General features: G+C 37.8%; 1 protein-coding gene across 14 annotated transcripts in view; it reads right to left on the bottom strand.

The window, feature by feature from the left end:
- Positions 1–16,714, bottom strand: part of EPHA5 (EPH receptor A5) — a 366,701-nt gene that overhangs the window by 48,084 nt on the left and 301,903 nt on the right. For all 14 annotated transcript variants that reach the window (XM_017347528.4, XM_017347529.4, XM_008267805.5 and 11 more), the window contains 3 exons: positions 14,538–14,605; positions 13,364–13,489; positions 12,507–12,692 (listed from right to left, as the gene is read on the bottom strand). In XM_017347528.4, the coding sequence (XP_017203017.4) occupies positions 12,507–12,692; positions 13,364–13,489; positions 14,538–14,605 (380 nt within the window). The remainder of the gene's footprint in view (positions 1–12,506; positions 12,693–13,363; positions 13,490–14,537; positions 14,606–16,714) is intronic.

Here is a 16,714-nt window from a genome sequence, read left to right as displayed (position 1 = left end):
ACAGGAAAGCTGAAAGCTCTCAATGACACCACCCACAGGAGTGCTACTTCGGCTCCTGCCCCAGCTCCAATCAGAAGAATCACAAGATTTAGTTGCACTTATGTCTCATTATCTGTGTGCTGCAGGTTGAGAATAATTGCTGAATAAATTAGCATCAGATCAGAGAGCATGAAATTAAGGACACAAATAAAGTGAGATGCAACATGGTAAATTAAAAACAAGTTGAAGACTTCCTAAGTTGAATACCAAGAGCTACATTTATAAAAGGGATGATTTCAATTCACACAGAATATAAAGTATACACAAGTAAATATTTAAGTATTTACGTTTTCCTTTGCTTATAAATTTAGCCTCATGGTGGGCAGTAAAATCGCAGAATTATTCATTAACAGGTCAGAAATGTAAAACTGTCATCAAATCATACTATAATTTTTTAGGCTAGAATTCACAGAATCTAGATATGTTCATTTGTTGATACTGATACTAGTTTCTAAAAATAAAGGTTTCAGATATACATACATATAATATTTATATTATATAAATTTATATATAATATATATAAAATTTAGCCATAATAATATTAGAGGTTGTCTTACTTCATCTCAGTCAATACTCACGGAAAACAAATTCTGTAGTAATTATTATTACTGTATAATTAATAATTTCTAATAATTACTGGAAATTGTCCAATACTATATGATGCATTCACTTGAACAGATTGAAACAAAATAATATTCACCAAAATAATTCCCTGCCATTTTTTCATACACACAATTCTACTTACACATCCTTAGACACTCACACTCACATAACTTGACATGAGACTCACATGACAACCATTTTTTTTTTAATTTTATTTTTTTGACAGGCAGAGTGGACAGTGAGAGAGACAGAGAAAAAGGTCTTCCTTTGCCATTGGTTCACCCTCCAATGGCCGCTGCGGGCCATGGGGTGCAGGGCCCAAGTACTTGGGCAATCCTCCACTGCACTCCCTGGCCACAGCAGAGAGCTAGCCTGGAAGAGGGCAACCAGGACAGAATCCGGTGCCCCGACCGGGACTAGAACCCAGTGTGCTGGCGCCGCAAGGCGGAGGATTAGCCTAGTGAGCCGTGGCACCGGTCCCACTTGACAATCATTTAAAATGTGCATTATATTCCTCTTTTTATGTGACATTGAGGCTCCAAATGTTCAAATCAAGTACAAGTGATTGGCACAGATTTAGACACAACAGCTTACACAAATGCTTAGGACATGATCTGTGTCTTCAAGGGTTAGAAGGTTTTAGGCAAGGAGCTGAAAAATACATGTAAAAGAGACAAAAAATCTAAAATTTGGATACTATTTTTAGATCAAAGAAAGAAACATAGTCTACTGCAAAAGTTTTACACAAGCACAGTGGTCATGAAAGAGATGATATCAGGGTCATGTGATGAGCAATTGCTTCATGGAAGTAAAAAAAAATTGAATAGAGATTTGAAGGAATTGAACAAGTAGTGAATATGAGGATGTAAGTTTCAGAGAAAGAAGCAATATAGAGGACAATTTAAGAAACATAAAAATTGACTAAGAATAAAATGGATATGGAAGAATTCAGAACCTAGGAAGAGAGATAAATGGAAAAATACCAACTGTGTAATATCATGTGCTGACTGTGTGCTGCATCCATTCTAAACTTTATCTGACTTTTAAAACAATGATGTAGTTATTTTGAAAAGCAAATTTACAGAGAGGGAGAGTGGGGAGGGAGGGAAGAAGGAGAGAGAGAGGGAGAGAAATATCTTTTATCCATTGGTTCATTCCTCAAGATGGCAGCAATGGCTACTGATAGGCCAGGCCTAAGCCCAAATCCAGGAGCTTCATACAGCCTCCCACATGGGTGACAGGAGCCCAAATATTTGGCTCATCTTCCATTGCTTTTCCCAGGCCATAAGCAGGGAGCTTCATTGAAAGTAGAGCAGCTAGGGGAAGTGGTGCCCATATGGGATGCTGGTGCCACAGGCAGCAGCTTTACTGATACATTAACACCGGCCTCTGAAATTTTTTCTGACTTAATTCATGTTGTGTTCAAAATAACACTGAGATTTTCTCACCCCACGTCATTCATAGGAAACTAAGGTTCCGAAGGCTTAACAAAGTGGTGCCCAGCCACACAGTGTTTGTGACAGAACCAAAATCCAAACTGAGTGACCAGATTCATAGTTCAGTTTCTTGAGCAGCATGGAAAGTGATCTTCCATGGTCAAATTGATCCAGCACAATTCTGAACACTGCATCGTATTTTGTGTACATCATTAGGGAGGGTAGCCTGCTTGTCCAGGGAGCTTGCCCTTCACCCTGGGTGATGGGAGGTCATGGTCAGAGTTCATTTGAGGGAAGTTAAACTTGGCAGCCATGTAAAGGATGAGATGAAGACATGAAATTTATCAAATATTTGCTCCTTATTGATTACTAGTATCATCATAAAACCTATATTTTACATCATGTATATTATATATCATAAAACATAAGAACTATATATTATATACCATAATATTTATTATGATACCATTTCTGCATAGGCAATCATTTTATGGAATCTTTGCTATTATGATTCTTATTCTTTTTTTTTTTTTTTTTTATCTTGGTGTTTGGTGGTTTTTTTTTTTTTTTTTTTTTTTTTTTTTATCTTTTATTTAATGAATATAAATTTCCAAAGTACGACTCATGGGTTACAATGGCTTTCCCCCCCAAAACTGTCCCTCCCACCCACCACCCTCCCCTTTCCCACTCCCTCTCCCCTTCCATTCACATCAAGATTCATTTTCGATTATCTTAGTATACAGAAGATCAGCTTAGTATACCTTAAGTAAGGATTTCAACAGTTTGTTCCCACACAGAAACATAAAGTGAAAAATAATAGATGATTTTTTTTTAAATGATGATGAAATCAGATCAGACCTATTGTCATGTTTAATCCCAGTGAGAGTCAAGTTGGGAATTGATAATTTCTTTTTTTTTTTTTTTTTTTTTTACAGAAGATCAGTTTAGTGTACATTAAGTAAAGATTTCAATCGTTTGCACCCCCATAGAAACACAAAGTGAAATATACTGTTTGAGTACTCGTTATAGCATTAAGCCTCAGTGTACAGCACATTAAGGACAGAGATCCTACATGAGGAGTAAGTGCACCGTGACTCCTGTTGTTGACTTTACAAATTGACACTCCTGTTTATGGCATCAGTAATCTCCCTATGCACCAGTCATGAGTTTCCAAGGCTATGGAAGCCCCTTGAGTTCTCCGACTCTTATCTTGTTTAGACAAGGTCATAGTCAAAGTGGAGGTTCTCTCCTCCCTTCAGAGAAAGGCACCTCCCTCTTTGAAGACCTGTTCTTTCCACTGGGATCTCACTCACAGAGATCTTTTGCCAGAGTGTCTTGGCTTTCCATGCCTGAAATACTCTCATGGGCTTTTCAGCCAGATCCGAGTGCCTTTAGGGCTGATTCTGAGGCCAGAGTGCTATTTAGGACATGCGCCATTCTATGAGTCTGCTGAGTATCTCACTTCCCATGTTGGATCACTCTCCCCTTTATTTATTCTATCGGTTAGTGTTAGCAGATACTAGACTTGTTTATGTGCTCCCTTTGACTCTTAGTCCTTTCATTATGATCAATTGTGAACTGAAATTGATCACTTGGAATAGTGAGATGGCATTGGTACATGCCACCTTGATGGGATTGGATTGGAATCCCCTGGTATGTTTCCAACTCTACCAATTGGGGCAAGTCAGCCCGAGCATGCCCCAAATTATACATCTCTTCCCTCTCTTATTCCCACTTTTATGTTTAACAGGGATCACATTTCAGTTAATTTTCAACACTTAAGAATAACTGTGTGATAATTACAGAATTAAACCAGTCATATTAAGTAGAACAGACAAAAAAAAAATACTATGAGGGATAATGTATTAAGTTGTCCATTAGCAGTCAGGGCTATGCTGATCAAGTCACCATTTCTCATAGTGTCCATTTCACTTCAGGAGGTTTCCTTTTTGGTGTTCAGTCAGTTGTCACCGATCAGGGAGAACATATGGTATTTGTCCCTTTGGGACTGGCTTACTTCACTCAGCATGATGTGTTCCAGATTCCTCCATTTTGTTGCAAATGACTGGATTTCATTGTTTCTTACTGCGGTATAGTATTCTAAAGAATACATATCCCATAATTTCTTTATCCAGTCTACCATTGATGGGCATTTAGGTTGGTTCCAGGTCTTGGCTATTGTGAATTGTGCTGCAATAAACATTAGGGTGCAGACCGCTTTTTTGTTTATCAATTTAAACTCCTTTGGGTAAATTCCAAGGAGTGGGATGGCTGGGTCGAACGGTAGGGTTATCTTCAGGTTTCTGAGGAATCTCCAGACTGATTTCCATAGTGGCTTGACCAGTTTGCATTCCCACCAACAGTGGGTTAGTGTCCCTTTTTCCCCACATCCTCGCCAGCATCTGTTGTTGGTAGATTTCTGTATGTGAGCCATTCTAACCGGGGTGAGGTGAAACCTCATTGTGCTTTTGATTTGCATTTCCCTGATTGCTAGTGACCTTGAACATTTTTTCATGTGCCTGTTGGCCATTTGGATTTCCTCTTTTGAAAAATGTCTATTGAGGTCCTTGGCCCATCTCTTAAGTGGGTTGTTGGTTTTGTTTTTGTGGAGTTTCTTGATCTCTTTGTAGATTCTGGTTATTAACCCTTTATCTGTTGCATAGCTTGCAAATATTTTTTCCCATTCTGTCGGTTGTCTCTTCACTCTCCTGACTGTTTCTTTTGCAGTACAGAAACTTCTCAATTTGATGCAATCCCAATAGTTGATTTTGGCTTTGACTGTCTGTGCCTCCCGGGTCTATTCCAGAAATTCTTTGCCTGTGCCAATATCTTGAAGGGTTTCTCCAATGTTCTCTAATAACTTAATGGTGTCAGGACGTAGATTTAGGTCTTTAATCCATGTTGAGTGGATTTTTGTGTAAGGTGTAAGGTAGGGGTCTTGCTTCATGCTTCTGCATGTGGAAATCCAATTTTCCCAGCACCATTTATTGAATAGACTGTCCTTGCTCCAGGAATTAGTTTTAGATCCTTGATCAAATATAAGTTGGCTGTAGATGTTTGGGTTGATTTCTGGTGTTTCAATTCTGTTCCATTGGTCTATCCATCTGTTTCTGTACCAGTACCATGCTGTTTTGATTACAACTGCCCTGTAGTATGTCCTGAAATCTGGTATTGTGATGCCTCTGGCTTTGTTTTTGTTGTACAAGATTGCTTTAGCTATTCGAGGTCTCTTGTGCCTCCATATGAATTTCAGCATCATTTTTTCTAGATCTGCGAAGAATGTCTTTGGTATCTTGATTGGGATTGCATTGAATCTATAAATTGCTTTTGGGAGAATGGACATTTTGATGATGTTGATTCTTCCAATCCATGAGCATGGAAGATTTTTCCATTTTTTGGTATCCTCTTCTATTTCTTTCTTTAAGGTTTTGTAATTTTCATCATAGAGATCTTTAACGTCCTTGGTTAAGTTTATTCCAAGGTATTTGATTGTTTTTGTAGCTATTGTGAATGGGATTGATCTTAGCAGTTCTTTCTCAGTCATGGCATTACTTGTGTATACAAAGGCTGTTGATTTTTGTGCATTGATTTTATATCCTGCCACTTTGCCAAACTCCTCTATGAGTTCCAATAGTCTCTTAGTAGAGTTCTTTGGATCCTCTAAGTACAGAATCATATCGTCTGCAAAGAGGGATAGTTTGACTTCTTCCTTCTTGATTTGTATTCCTTTGATTTCTTTTTCTTGTCTGATGGCTCTGGCTAAAACTTCCAGAACTATGTTAAATAGCAGTGGTGAGAGTGGGCATCCCTGCCTGGTGCCAGATTTCAGTGGAAATGCTTCCAACTTTTCCCCATTCAATAGGATGCTGGCTGTGGGTTTTTTATAAATTGCTTTGATTATATTGAGGAATGTTCCTTCTATACCCAATTTGCTTAGAGTTTTCATCATGAAAGGGTGTTGAATTTTATCAAATGCTTTCTCGGCATCAATTGAGATAATCATATGGTTTTTCTTCTGCAGTCTGTTAATGTGGTGAATCACATTGATTGATTTGCGAATGTTGAACCATCCCTGCATACCAGGGATGAATCCCACTTGGTCTGGGTGGATGATTTTCCTGATGTGTTGTTGTATTCTATTGGCCAGAATTTTATTGAGGATTTTTGCATCTATGTTCATCAGGGATATTGGTCTGTAATTTCTTTCAGTGCTGCATCTTTCTCTGGGTTAGGGATTAAGGTGATGCTGGCTTCATAGAAAGAATTTGGGAGGATTCCCTCTTCTTCGATTGTTCTGAATAGTTTGAGAAGAAATGGGATTAGTTCTTCTTTAAATGTCTGGTAGAATTCAGCAGTGAATCCATCTGGTCCTGGGCTTTTCTTTGTTGGGAGGGCCTTTATTACTGTTTCAATTTCTGTTTCAGTTATGGGTCTATTTAGGTTTTCGATGTCTTCATGGTTCAATTTTGGTAGATTGCATGTGTCCAGGAATCTATCCATTTCTGATAGGTTTTCCTGTTTGCTGGCATACAAGTCCTTGTAGTAATTTCTGATGATTCTTTTTATTTCTGTGGTGTCTGTTGTTACGTTTCCTTTTTCATCTCTGATTTTATTGATTTGGGTCTTTTCTCTTCTTTTTTTAGTTAGTTGGGCCAATGGGGTGTCAATTTTGTTTATTTTTTCAAAAAACCAGCTTCTCGCTTGGCTGATTTTTTGTAATGTTTTTTTGGATTCAATCCTGTTAATTTCTTCTCTGGTTTTAATTATTTCTCTTCTCCTACTAGATTTGGGTTTGGTTTGCTGCAGTTTTTCTAGGTCCTTGAGGTGCGCTGAAAGCTCATTTATTTGGTACCTTTCCAATTTCTTGATATAGGCACCTATTGCTATAAATTTGCCTCTCAATACTGCTTTTGCTGTATCCCATAAGTTTTGATATGTTGTGTTGTTGTCTTCATTTACTTCCAGAAAGTTTTTGATTTCTCTTTTGATTTCTTGAATGACCCAGTGTTCATTCAGGAGCATGTTGTTCAGTCTCCATGTGTTTGCATACTTTCTGGGGTTTCCTGAGTTGCTAATTTCCAGCTTCATCCCGCTGTGGTCTGAGAAGCTGCATGGTATGATTCTAATTCTTTTAAATTTGCTGAGACTTGCTTTATGGCCTAGTATGTGATCAATCCTAGAGAAGGTTCCATGCGCTGCTGAGAAGAATGTGAAGTCTGTAGATGTAGGGTTGAAAGTTCTGTAGATATCTGTTAGATCCATTTGGGCAATAGTGTCAATTAAATCTGCTGTTTCCTTGTTGATCTTCTGTCCGGATGATCTGTCTATTTCTGAGAGTGGAGTATTGAAGTCCCCCAGTACTATTGTATTGGAATCTAAATCTCCCTTTAAGTCCCTTAACATATCTTTTAAATAGACTGGTGCCCTGTAATTAGGTGCATATACATTTATAATAGTTACATCTTCCTGTTGAATTGAACCCTTAATCATTATATAGTGTCCCTCTTTGTCTCTCTTAACAGTTTTTGTATTAAAGTTTATTTTGTCTGATATTAATATGGCTACACCTGCTTTTTTTTGGTTTCTGTTGGCATGGAATATCTTTTTCCAACCTTTCACTTTCAGTCTGCATGCCTCTTTGTTAGAGAGATGTGTTTCTTGTAGGCAACAAATAGTTGGGTTGTGTTCTGTGAGCCAGTCAGTCAAACGGTGTCTTTTAACTGAAGAATTCAGACCATTAATGTTCAATGTGACAATTGATGCGTAGTGACTTTGCCCTGCCATTTTCCCGGAAATATTTTCTAGTATATGCTTTGAGCTTCCCATGCTCTTTTACTGGTAGGTGTTCTTCCTTTCCCTTCTTTCATATTGATGGCCGTGTTTCTGTGTTTCTGAGTGTAGCACATCTTTAAGTATCTTTTGCAGGGCCGGACGAGTGGCCACAAAGTCTTTCAATTTCTGTTTGCTATGAAAGGTCTTTATTTCACCTTCATTCACAAATGAGAGCTTGGCAGGATATAATATTCTGGGCTGGCAATTTTTCTCTCTTAGCACCTGTGCTATGTCTCGCCATTCCCTCCTAGCTTGTAGGGTTTCTGATGAGAAGTCAGCTGTGAGTCTGATTGGAGATCCTCTGAGAGTAATCTGACGTTTCTCTCTTGCACATTTTAGGATCTTTTCTTTATGTTTCACTGTGGTAAGTTTAATTACCACGTGTCGTGGTGAGGATCTCTTTTGGTCATGTTTATTGGGGGTTCTATGAGCTTCCTGTACTAGGATATCTCTGTCCTTCTCCAAACCTGGAAAGTTCTCTGCTAGTATCTCACTAAAAAGGCCTTCCAATCCTTTCTCTCTCTCCATGCCTTCAGGAGCTCCTAGAACTCGAATGTTGGTTTTTTTAATAGTATCCTGTAGATTCCCAACAATATTTTTTAGGTTTCTAATTTCCTCTTCTTTTCTTTGGTTTGACTGTATGTTTTCCTGTGCTCTATCTTCTAAGTCCGATATTCTCTCTTCTGCTTCACCCATTCTGTTTTTAAGGCTTTCTAATGTGTTTGTCATTTGATCTATTGAGCTCTTCATTTCATTTTGATTTCTCTTGACTATTACACTTTCCTGTTCTACTAGTTTCTGAGTTTCATTTTGACTCTTCCTTAAAATTTCATTTTCACGAGAAAGATTTTCAATCTTGTCCATTAAGGATTTCTGTAGTTCAAGGATTTGCTTTTGAAAACTTCTAAATGTTCTTATCATAAATTTTTTGAAATCCGTATCTTGCATTTCTTCTATCTCATCATCTTCATACTCTTGGCTTGGGGTGTTTTGCTTATTTGGAGGCATCATAGTGTCATCGTTGATCTTGCTCCCTCTATTTCTGTGTTTGTTACTCGGCATAGTTAATTCTTCTTGCGTCACTGTGCGCTTTTTTTTTTTTCTTTTTTTTTTTTTTTTTTATACTGTGTCCGTGTTAAGTGGACTGCCTGCTGTTGGAGGAGCCTTGGAGGCTTGAGACTGAGAGCTCTGCCTGGTTCTTCCTGGTTAAGGGTGTGCAAAGGTGACACCCTCAGGTTATGCGTGGTAAATCTCTCTCTTTTTATTTATTTATTTATTTTATTTATTCAGGGGGTAAGTAACACTGCAGGGCAGGGCTGTGCAGAATTGATGGTATTTAGCTTCCAGTCTTTGGCTCCTCTGGACTCCCACTGGGTTGCCTAGGCTACTGAATTGTAGTGACTCAGTTCCTTAACTCTCCCCCATTGATATGTAAATCCAAAGAGCAGGCCTGCTCTTTGTCTCTTGGGAATTCTTCAAGCCGGCCTTGTAACCTTTGCAAGGTTAGGGGGAAGAGAAACCCCGAAGCTTTTTTTTTTTTCCTTCTTTCCGGTAGTGAGTTTGCTGCACTTTCCGGTCCCCCTCTAGATTCTGACCCCCGTTTCCCCACCAATGTCTCGGGTTATTGAGCTCACCTCCCCTTCCAGCGCCGATGTGTGGACTCGGAGCCCTGAGCGTCCCAAGTCTCCCCGCTGTTTTCTGTGTGGCATGCACTCTCCTTGGAGCACTGTTGCGCAGACCCTGGGGCTTCTGCGGCTGGGTCCCGCGACTTGGCTTCCGCGCGGTGGGCGACCTTGTTCTCCCAGTAGGTCCTCCGATTCACGCCTGCTCCATTCAGAAGGGTTTCCCCTGCAATTTTTTGTTTGGTTCTATTTTCTGCGGCTACCGTAACTCCCCTTTTATTAAACTAAATTTTCCCGGACTATCGGTGCGCGCCCTCACTATTCCGCCATCTTGGCTCCGCCTCCTCTATTATGATTCTTATTCTACAGTATCTAGCACCAGACAGTATCTAGCCCACAGATGGAAGACCAGTGTAGTGACATCAATATTATTAATTTATTTTAGTGTAGCTTACATGATATTCTTTACTATTCTTATTAATAATATCACCACAAATTCATCCTAGTATATAATTATTATAAAGCATTTTTCTTTCTTTTTTTTCAAAAAATATATTTGTTTCCTATCTGCTGTCTGATTCTCTCTTGTTGCTGTCTCCCACTTTTCTATAGCAACTAATTCTTTCTGATAAGACCTCAGAGTGTCCTTTTTGCACCAGCAATGCCTGCCTTGGGTTACAAGTAAGAGAAAAATAATGTACGGTGTTCACTAAAAAGTTGGGAGAAATACATCTAAAATGTGAGATAACCTACAAGTCTGCAGGTAACTCTCTTTCATTGTTGTATTTCTCGTAGAGTATCCATACTGGATATGTGGATCTCTTTAACATGTGTGGAGAAAAACTCTTCCAGGAACACAGGCTAATTCCAAAGCACATTCAATCATTCACATGATAAATTGTACTACGCACTTTTTCTAGGACATGTGAGGGCTTTCTGTTTTCTGTCCCCAACTTCAGAATGATTCATGAATTGAGTATGAACTTAAATGATAGACTATTTCATTTGCTTCTTTGGGCCTTTTTTTGTGAAAAGGCTTTGTTTTTGTTGCTGTTGCTGTTGATTTGTATTATTTGCCATATTTAAAATATAAATGGCATAAATGGATGTTGAATCAATTGAAATTGCTTTCTAAGTTGTGTACTAACTGAATATATTGCTGGTAGCCATGCTTGAGGCATATTAATCTCAACCTTTGTGGATAGAAACTGGAAGTTGATAAAGCAATTGAAAGCAAGTCGACAGAATTATCTTTGTCAAAGTTCTCAGATAATTTTAATAATTGGCATGTCAGGAAGGAGGGATGAAGGCAGAGCACATAATACATAGGAGTGCTAAAGCAAGAATGAACTAAACATAAAAAATGGTTTCCGTTCATGCCACATAAGATATTTGGTGACTGAAAATGATTTTAATCCTTTTTTGGGATGGTTTGTTACACATTTGTAAGACATTACAAGAAATTTAAAAGGGATGTAAAAATCGAGATATTTCTGAGTAGGAACCAGATCTGCTTTAGCAAAAGTTGGTCACAAGGGCCTTCTCCAGTCTTCTGAGGTTGTTTCCTTCCTGAGAACTATTAAGATACCATATAGACAAGCATGGAAAGCCAAGACACTATGGAAAAATGTTCTACATGAAGGATCTTTGTGAGTGAGACCCCAGTGGAAAGAAGTGGCCAGCAAAGAAGGATGCACTTTTCTTTAATGGGAGGAGAGAACTTCCACCTTGCTTATGGCCTTGTCTAAATACTGAAGGAGATTGTGGACTCAAAAGGCTTCCATAGCCTAGGCACCTCATACCAAGAGTTTCGAGTGGTCACCGATGTATACATAAGAGTATTAATTGTTAAATTAACAACAGGAGTCACTGTGCACTAACTCCCCATGTAAAACCTCTGTCCTCAATGGATTGTATTATGAGAGTTAACTGTAAAACTAGTTCTCACTGTTTGTGTATGTATATAAATTGTTGAAATATTTACTTTGTATAGAGTTGGTCTTCCATGTACAAAGTTAATTGAAAATGAATCTTGGGGCTGGTGTTGTGGCATAGCAGATAAAGCCTCCACCTGCAGTGCTGGCATCCCATATGGATGCTGGTTTGAGTCCCAGCTGCTCCGCTTCTAATCTGGCTCTTTGCTATGACTTGGGAAAACAGTAAAAGATGACACAAGTCCTTGGGCCTCTGCACCTGTGTGGGAGACCTAGAAAAAGCTCCTGGCTCCTGGCTTTGGATCACTGCAGCTCTGCCCATTGTGGCCATCTGGGGAGTGAGTCAGCAGATACAAGATCTCTCTCTCTTTCTCTCTGCCTCTGCCTCTCTGTAACTCTGCCTTTCAAATAAATAAATCTTAAAAAAAAAAAGAAAATGAATCTTAACAGAGAATGGGACTGGGAATGGGAGAGGGAAGAGAAGGAGGGGTGGGAGTGTGGGTTGGAGGGTGGGTATGTTAGGAATAACTATATTCCTAAATTTGTATTTGTGAAATTTGCATTCCTTAATAAATAAATTTAATTAATTAAAAAGAAACCATGTAGAAAAATTAAATACACCAATGCATCTGGCTATGAAGAACTGCTTGAAACATGGCAGGGCATCTAGCTGTCCTATTAAATGTTTAACTTCAATCCCACAATCAAAACTTTGAAGTTAACATTTCATTAGGATAAAAAGTGAAAAAGTCAGTATGAAAACCTGTGGCTGTCTTTACTACTTCTTTTATCTGTATATATTTTTCCCTGTTATGTCATTCCTAGTTAATGGGTTCATACATATTACTGGGAAAAAATAAAAATTCAGCTCATTTAAATAATCTTTGACAAATATATAAACAATATAGGAGAAATATCATTGAAAATGGAGAAGTCAATGCATTACTATGGTTAATGTCTCATGAATCTAACATTAATAGCAGTCTATGTAGATATTCATGAGATGCATGCACACATGCACACTTTGCCATTGAACTTACTTTTGGTCACAACACCTTCCAAGTGGATGATGTTAGGATGATCGAACTGCCCCATGATACTTGCTTCACCAAGGAAATCTCTGCGCTGCTTCTCAGTGTAGCCCACCTTCAGGGTTTTGATAGCCACAGGTAATTCTCTTTTACCTGGCAGCTTCAGACGTCCACTACACACCTCGCCAAATTCACCTGTGATAAAGAGGGGAAAAACACATATTCTCATTTGAAATTCTTACTACAATGTTCTGAGCGTATTAAGACTTAGACCAAAATAAAAAACAGAGAAAGGAATCCAGGCTTTATTATTATTAATGTGAACAGAAATAAGTAGTATGTTGGGAAAAATCATCTGCAGATGATGGTAACACACTGGTGTCATCAGCTTCACCCACTTCATCTACAAATTTAATAAAAATTTATAAAGAAATTTAAAGACACTGACTGCAAATCACTTCTTGCTTTTATTTCTCATCTAGTAGTACTATTAATAAAGAGACAAAATAATAAAAGTTTACAACTCTACAAAAAGGAAACAATTTAAGGCAGAAATGAATGGTGTAAATAATTTTGGATATTATAAATTTCCTACATACATATATATATATATACACATTAACAGTAGAAGGTAAAAACTTATTTAGCTGAAAAACACATATGTATTTTATTTTGTCAACCATATATTTGCTAGTTTAAGCATGCATGAGATAGAAGGCTGCAGTAAGAAAAGGTCAATTACATACAACTTTGAAAGGAAGACAATTATGAAAGATTAAAGACATTCCATGTTTGATTAGGACATTAACCTATTATATTCTGTAGTACAAACAAAACTCAGAAGTCAGAAGGAAACATTGCCTTACCTGCTCCAATAACTCTTTCGATGGTAATACATGAAGCTTCTATCTCCTTGGCAAATTCATGTACAGCTTGGTTGGGATCCTCATAGGTATGTGGATCAATGTAAGTTCTTACTCCAGGCAGTTTAACTGTAAAAATAAATGGGCATTACAATACAAGTGGCCATCATGGGTGAGTACATTATAAACTTTAACATACTCTATGGTTTATATCTCTAATTTCTAGAAAGAAGAAGCTAAGCTTCAAGGATAGATCATCTCCAGAGTTCTGAGAGTCATTTGTACAGCTTTTGCATATTGTTCTTGTCATTTAAAAAAAAAATCTGGATTATTGCATGTATACAAAATACATGTGTGGTGATGTATTTGAGTAAATACATCTTTCAAAAATAATATTCAGAACATCAGCTTCTGAGGCAAAATGAGACAATTCTGTTTATTAAACTGGAAAATGAAATGCCTGGAATTTATTTTCTGTTTTATTTTTCACTTAGAGATATCATCACAGATTACTAATTTTGACTTTATAAGGAATAATTTGTAACAATTTTTCTGGTGCTACGGTAAAACAAAGGCTAAACACACATATCAAAAGAAAAGAAGAATTCTACATGTTGCATAATGCTAAACCGGTTCTTCTGTTTCATGAGTCAATTTTTTCAATTTCAGAAACTACCACTGCCACATGCACAGTGTTAGTGTTTTTGAGGAAAAATATTAAATAAGCCTATGAAATGGACTTGAACATTGAAACATGAGGTATGCCTATAGAGATTTTACTTTATGTTCATGCCAGTAACAAAAACAGAAGAAACTCTTCATCATTGACTTGACAAATTAACTGAGCCATCATTATTTATGGAAAAATTAAAATATCATGCTTAATTTTTAAAGTTCTTATTAAAATTAGATTTTCTACATTTCTTAGAAGTATCATCTTTTTCAAGGCACTTGACCCAAGGTTGCTGATATCGGATTACAACTGTAGTGTTAGAGGGAGGAAAAAAACTGAGTAATTTTACTCATATAACCTAATGGTGTTATTCATTGATAGATTTCTACCTATAGTGCTGTTAGGAATTAGAATTAGCTTAGAAATTCCCCACCCTGAAAAGAGAACAAAGCAATCAACAAGTCTCTCCTACTTTGTTTTGCTTTTATTGTACAACGTGCTTACTGTGCCCATTATGAAAATGCATCTTTTCCTCTTCCGGATCTTGCTTTGCTTTGCTGTAGCCACACCGCCTGGAATAAAGTAAGCTACAATTAGCTTCATCGCAAAGGGGTGAATCAGCCACATCTACCCAGAAGCACGGAATGCTACTGAAATTACCGTAATCCTACACTGATCATCATCCTAACAACAGGACATAATACCCATATTCCTTTTGGATGCAAGGAATGAAGGGAATCCTTTTGCATGAAAGGACTTCTCCCACCAGTATTCCTCACTCTGACTCACCTAGATTTTACAGGGAAGTCTGATGTTCTACAAACCCATTTTTAAACTTCTCTTCACCACATACCCACATGCGGAACATTGCTCTTCTTGCTCCCTCTTTAACTTGTTTTGTCAGCTCAGGGACTTCTGCCTGTTTTGTCAGTTCAGTGGCCTCTGCTGAGACAGTGCCTCTGATCCAATAGCCTCCCAACTATACACCCTCCTCTACAGGTTTTGTTTGTCTTCTTCTCTCTCTTTCTCTATCTATGTCTCTCTCTCCATTTCTATCTCTATCTCTGCCTCTCCTCTTTATCTCTCTTCCTCTCCACAGTTTTGTCGTCTTCAGTGGTTTCTCTGGCTATATTCCACTCACATGCAGCCAGGTCACTATGAAATTGACCACAACCTGCTATACCTCCTAGTTCCACTCCTTAAAACTTAAGTCTGTTTTTCTCATCAACCCACTGATTTGCAGGTCTTGCAAACTGTTCTTAACGCTGACAAACTCTGTCCTTCTAAGACTCACAGATGAGCTCTTAACCTCTACATCCAAGGATGTGTCTCCCTTGTTGATGGTGTTGAGGAACCCCCATCACTAAGGACTTTTCTAATGCTTCTTGCTGCTCCCTACATTTATGCAGGACATCTCTTAAGGACCTCTGAATGACCTTATCTAGTTTTCTTCTCAAATAATCTGTTTCTACCAATGTAATTAATACTCCCTATCTCTGATTTAGTTGTTTAGGATTATACTCTTATTCCTGATATATTTATTCTATGGGGATAGATGTATTTATTGTATAGGGATATCCCCCTGGCATTCACACTCAACGGCTCTGAAGACAGACAGCAGTGAATTTCTCTTTACTTCTCCCAGTGCAGAGGTCTTTTTCTTTTCTTGTTCATAACACTGTCATGGCCTTGGTCACTTAAGTTCAAAGCTTTACTCTGTGTCCTTCACAACAAAGTAGTTGCCAAATCCCAGGCATTAAACAATGTAAATATCTTACAATCCATCGTTGCCTTTTCATTAGCTCTACCTCAATTAAGGCCTTGCCATTTTTCATCTGGATTACCCTAAGTGCCTCTGAAATGATGCTTCTTCATTCTGTAACTCCTTCTCTAAACTATGATAGATACGTTTGTAGCCAAATTAACTGTCTATAAGACGTGTTTGATTGCATTAGCTCTCTACTGCAAAATCTTCAATAAAATAGCAAGGCAAATATTCCTAAATGTAGCCTTAAAACATATTTGCAGCATCATGTCCAAATGTTTGTCTTCAGGAATACTAAACCTTTCCCTAAAATAATCAAGCTCTCTCTCCATGCTTCTATACCTTTGCACATAATTCTATAGGCTCCTTCACTGAATATGTTCTTCCTAGCAATTTTTAGTCATCAAAGTCCAGTTCAATTTTGTCCTTGATACTCCAACTTAATGTAATCTTATCTTTTCCGAAAATAATAGCTTTATCTAAACTCTTTTTGTTAGACTCCCAACTCCACGGTACAGCATATTCATTTTGGTACACTGCTCAGCTCCCTTACTGCCTGTCAACTTCTTGAATGATGACAACTAGCAGTCATCTATAAATTCCTCCAGTGATCTAGCACCTGACTCAGAGTTGGCACCAAAAATATCTGTCACACTGATGAATGAGTAAATGAATGAGTGAAAGACATTTTATTGTGTCTACACAATGACAGGTATTTGGAAAAGAACCATGAAGATGAATACTGAATTGATGTGGGACATGATTAACCACAGAACATGAAACAACTAGCTGAAATGAAAATATTTAAATTAGCTTTAGTGAAACTCCAAGGAAGTGACTGTACTGTTCGTAAGGCCCCACCACAAAACTGAGTTAATTTAAAACAAAATCTTCATTTATTTTTGCATTGAGAAAA

Source organism: Oryctolagus cuniculus, chromosome 8, assembly GCF_051225735.1.
Source record: "Oryctolagus cuniculus isolate XC-2025 breed Fujian yellow rabbit chromosome 8, ASM5122573v1, whole genome shotgun sequence".
Classification (NCBI taxonomy): Eukaryota; Metazoa; Chordata; class Mammalia; order Lagomorpha; family Leporidae; genus Oryctolagus; species Oryctolagus cuniculus.
Note: the sequence above shows the minus strand (reverse complement) of the source record. Positions and strands in the feature narration are given on the sequence as shown.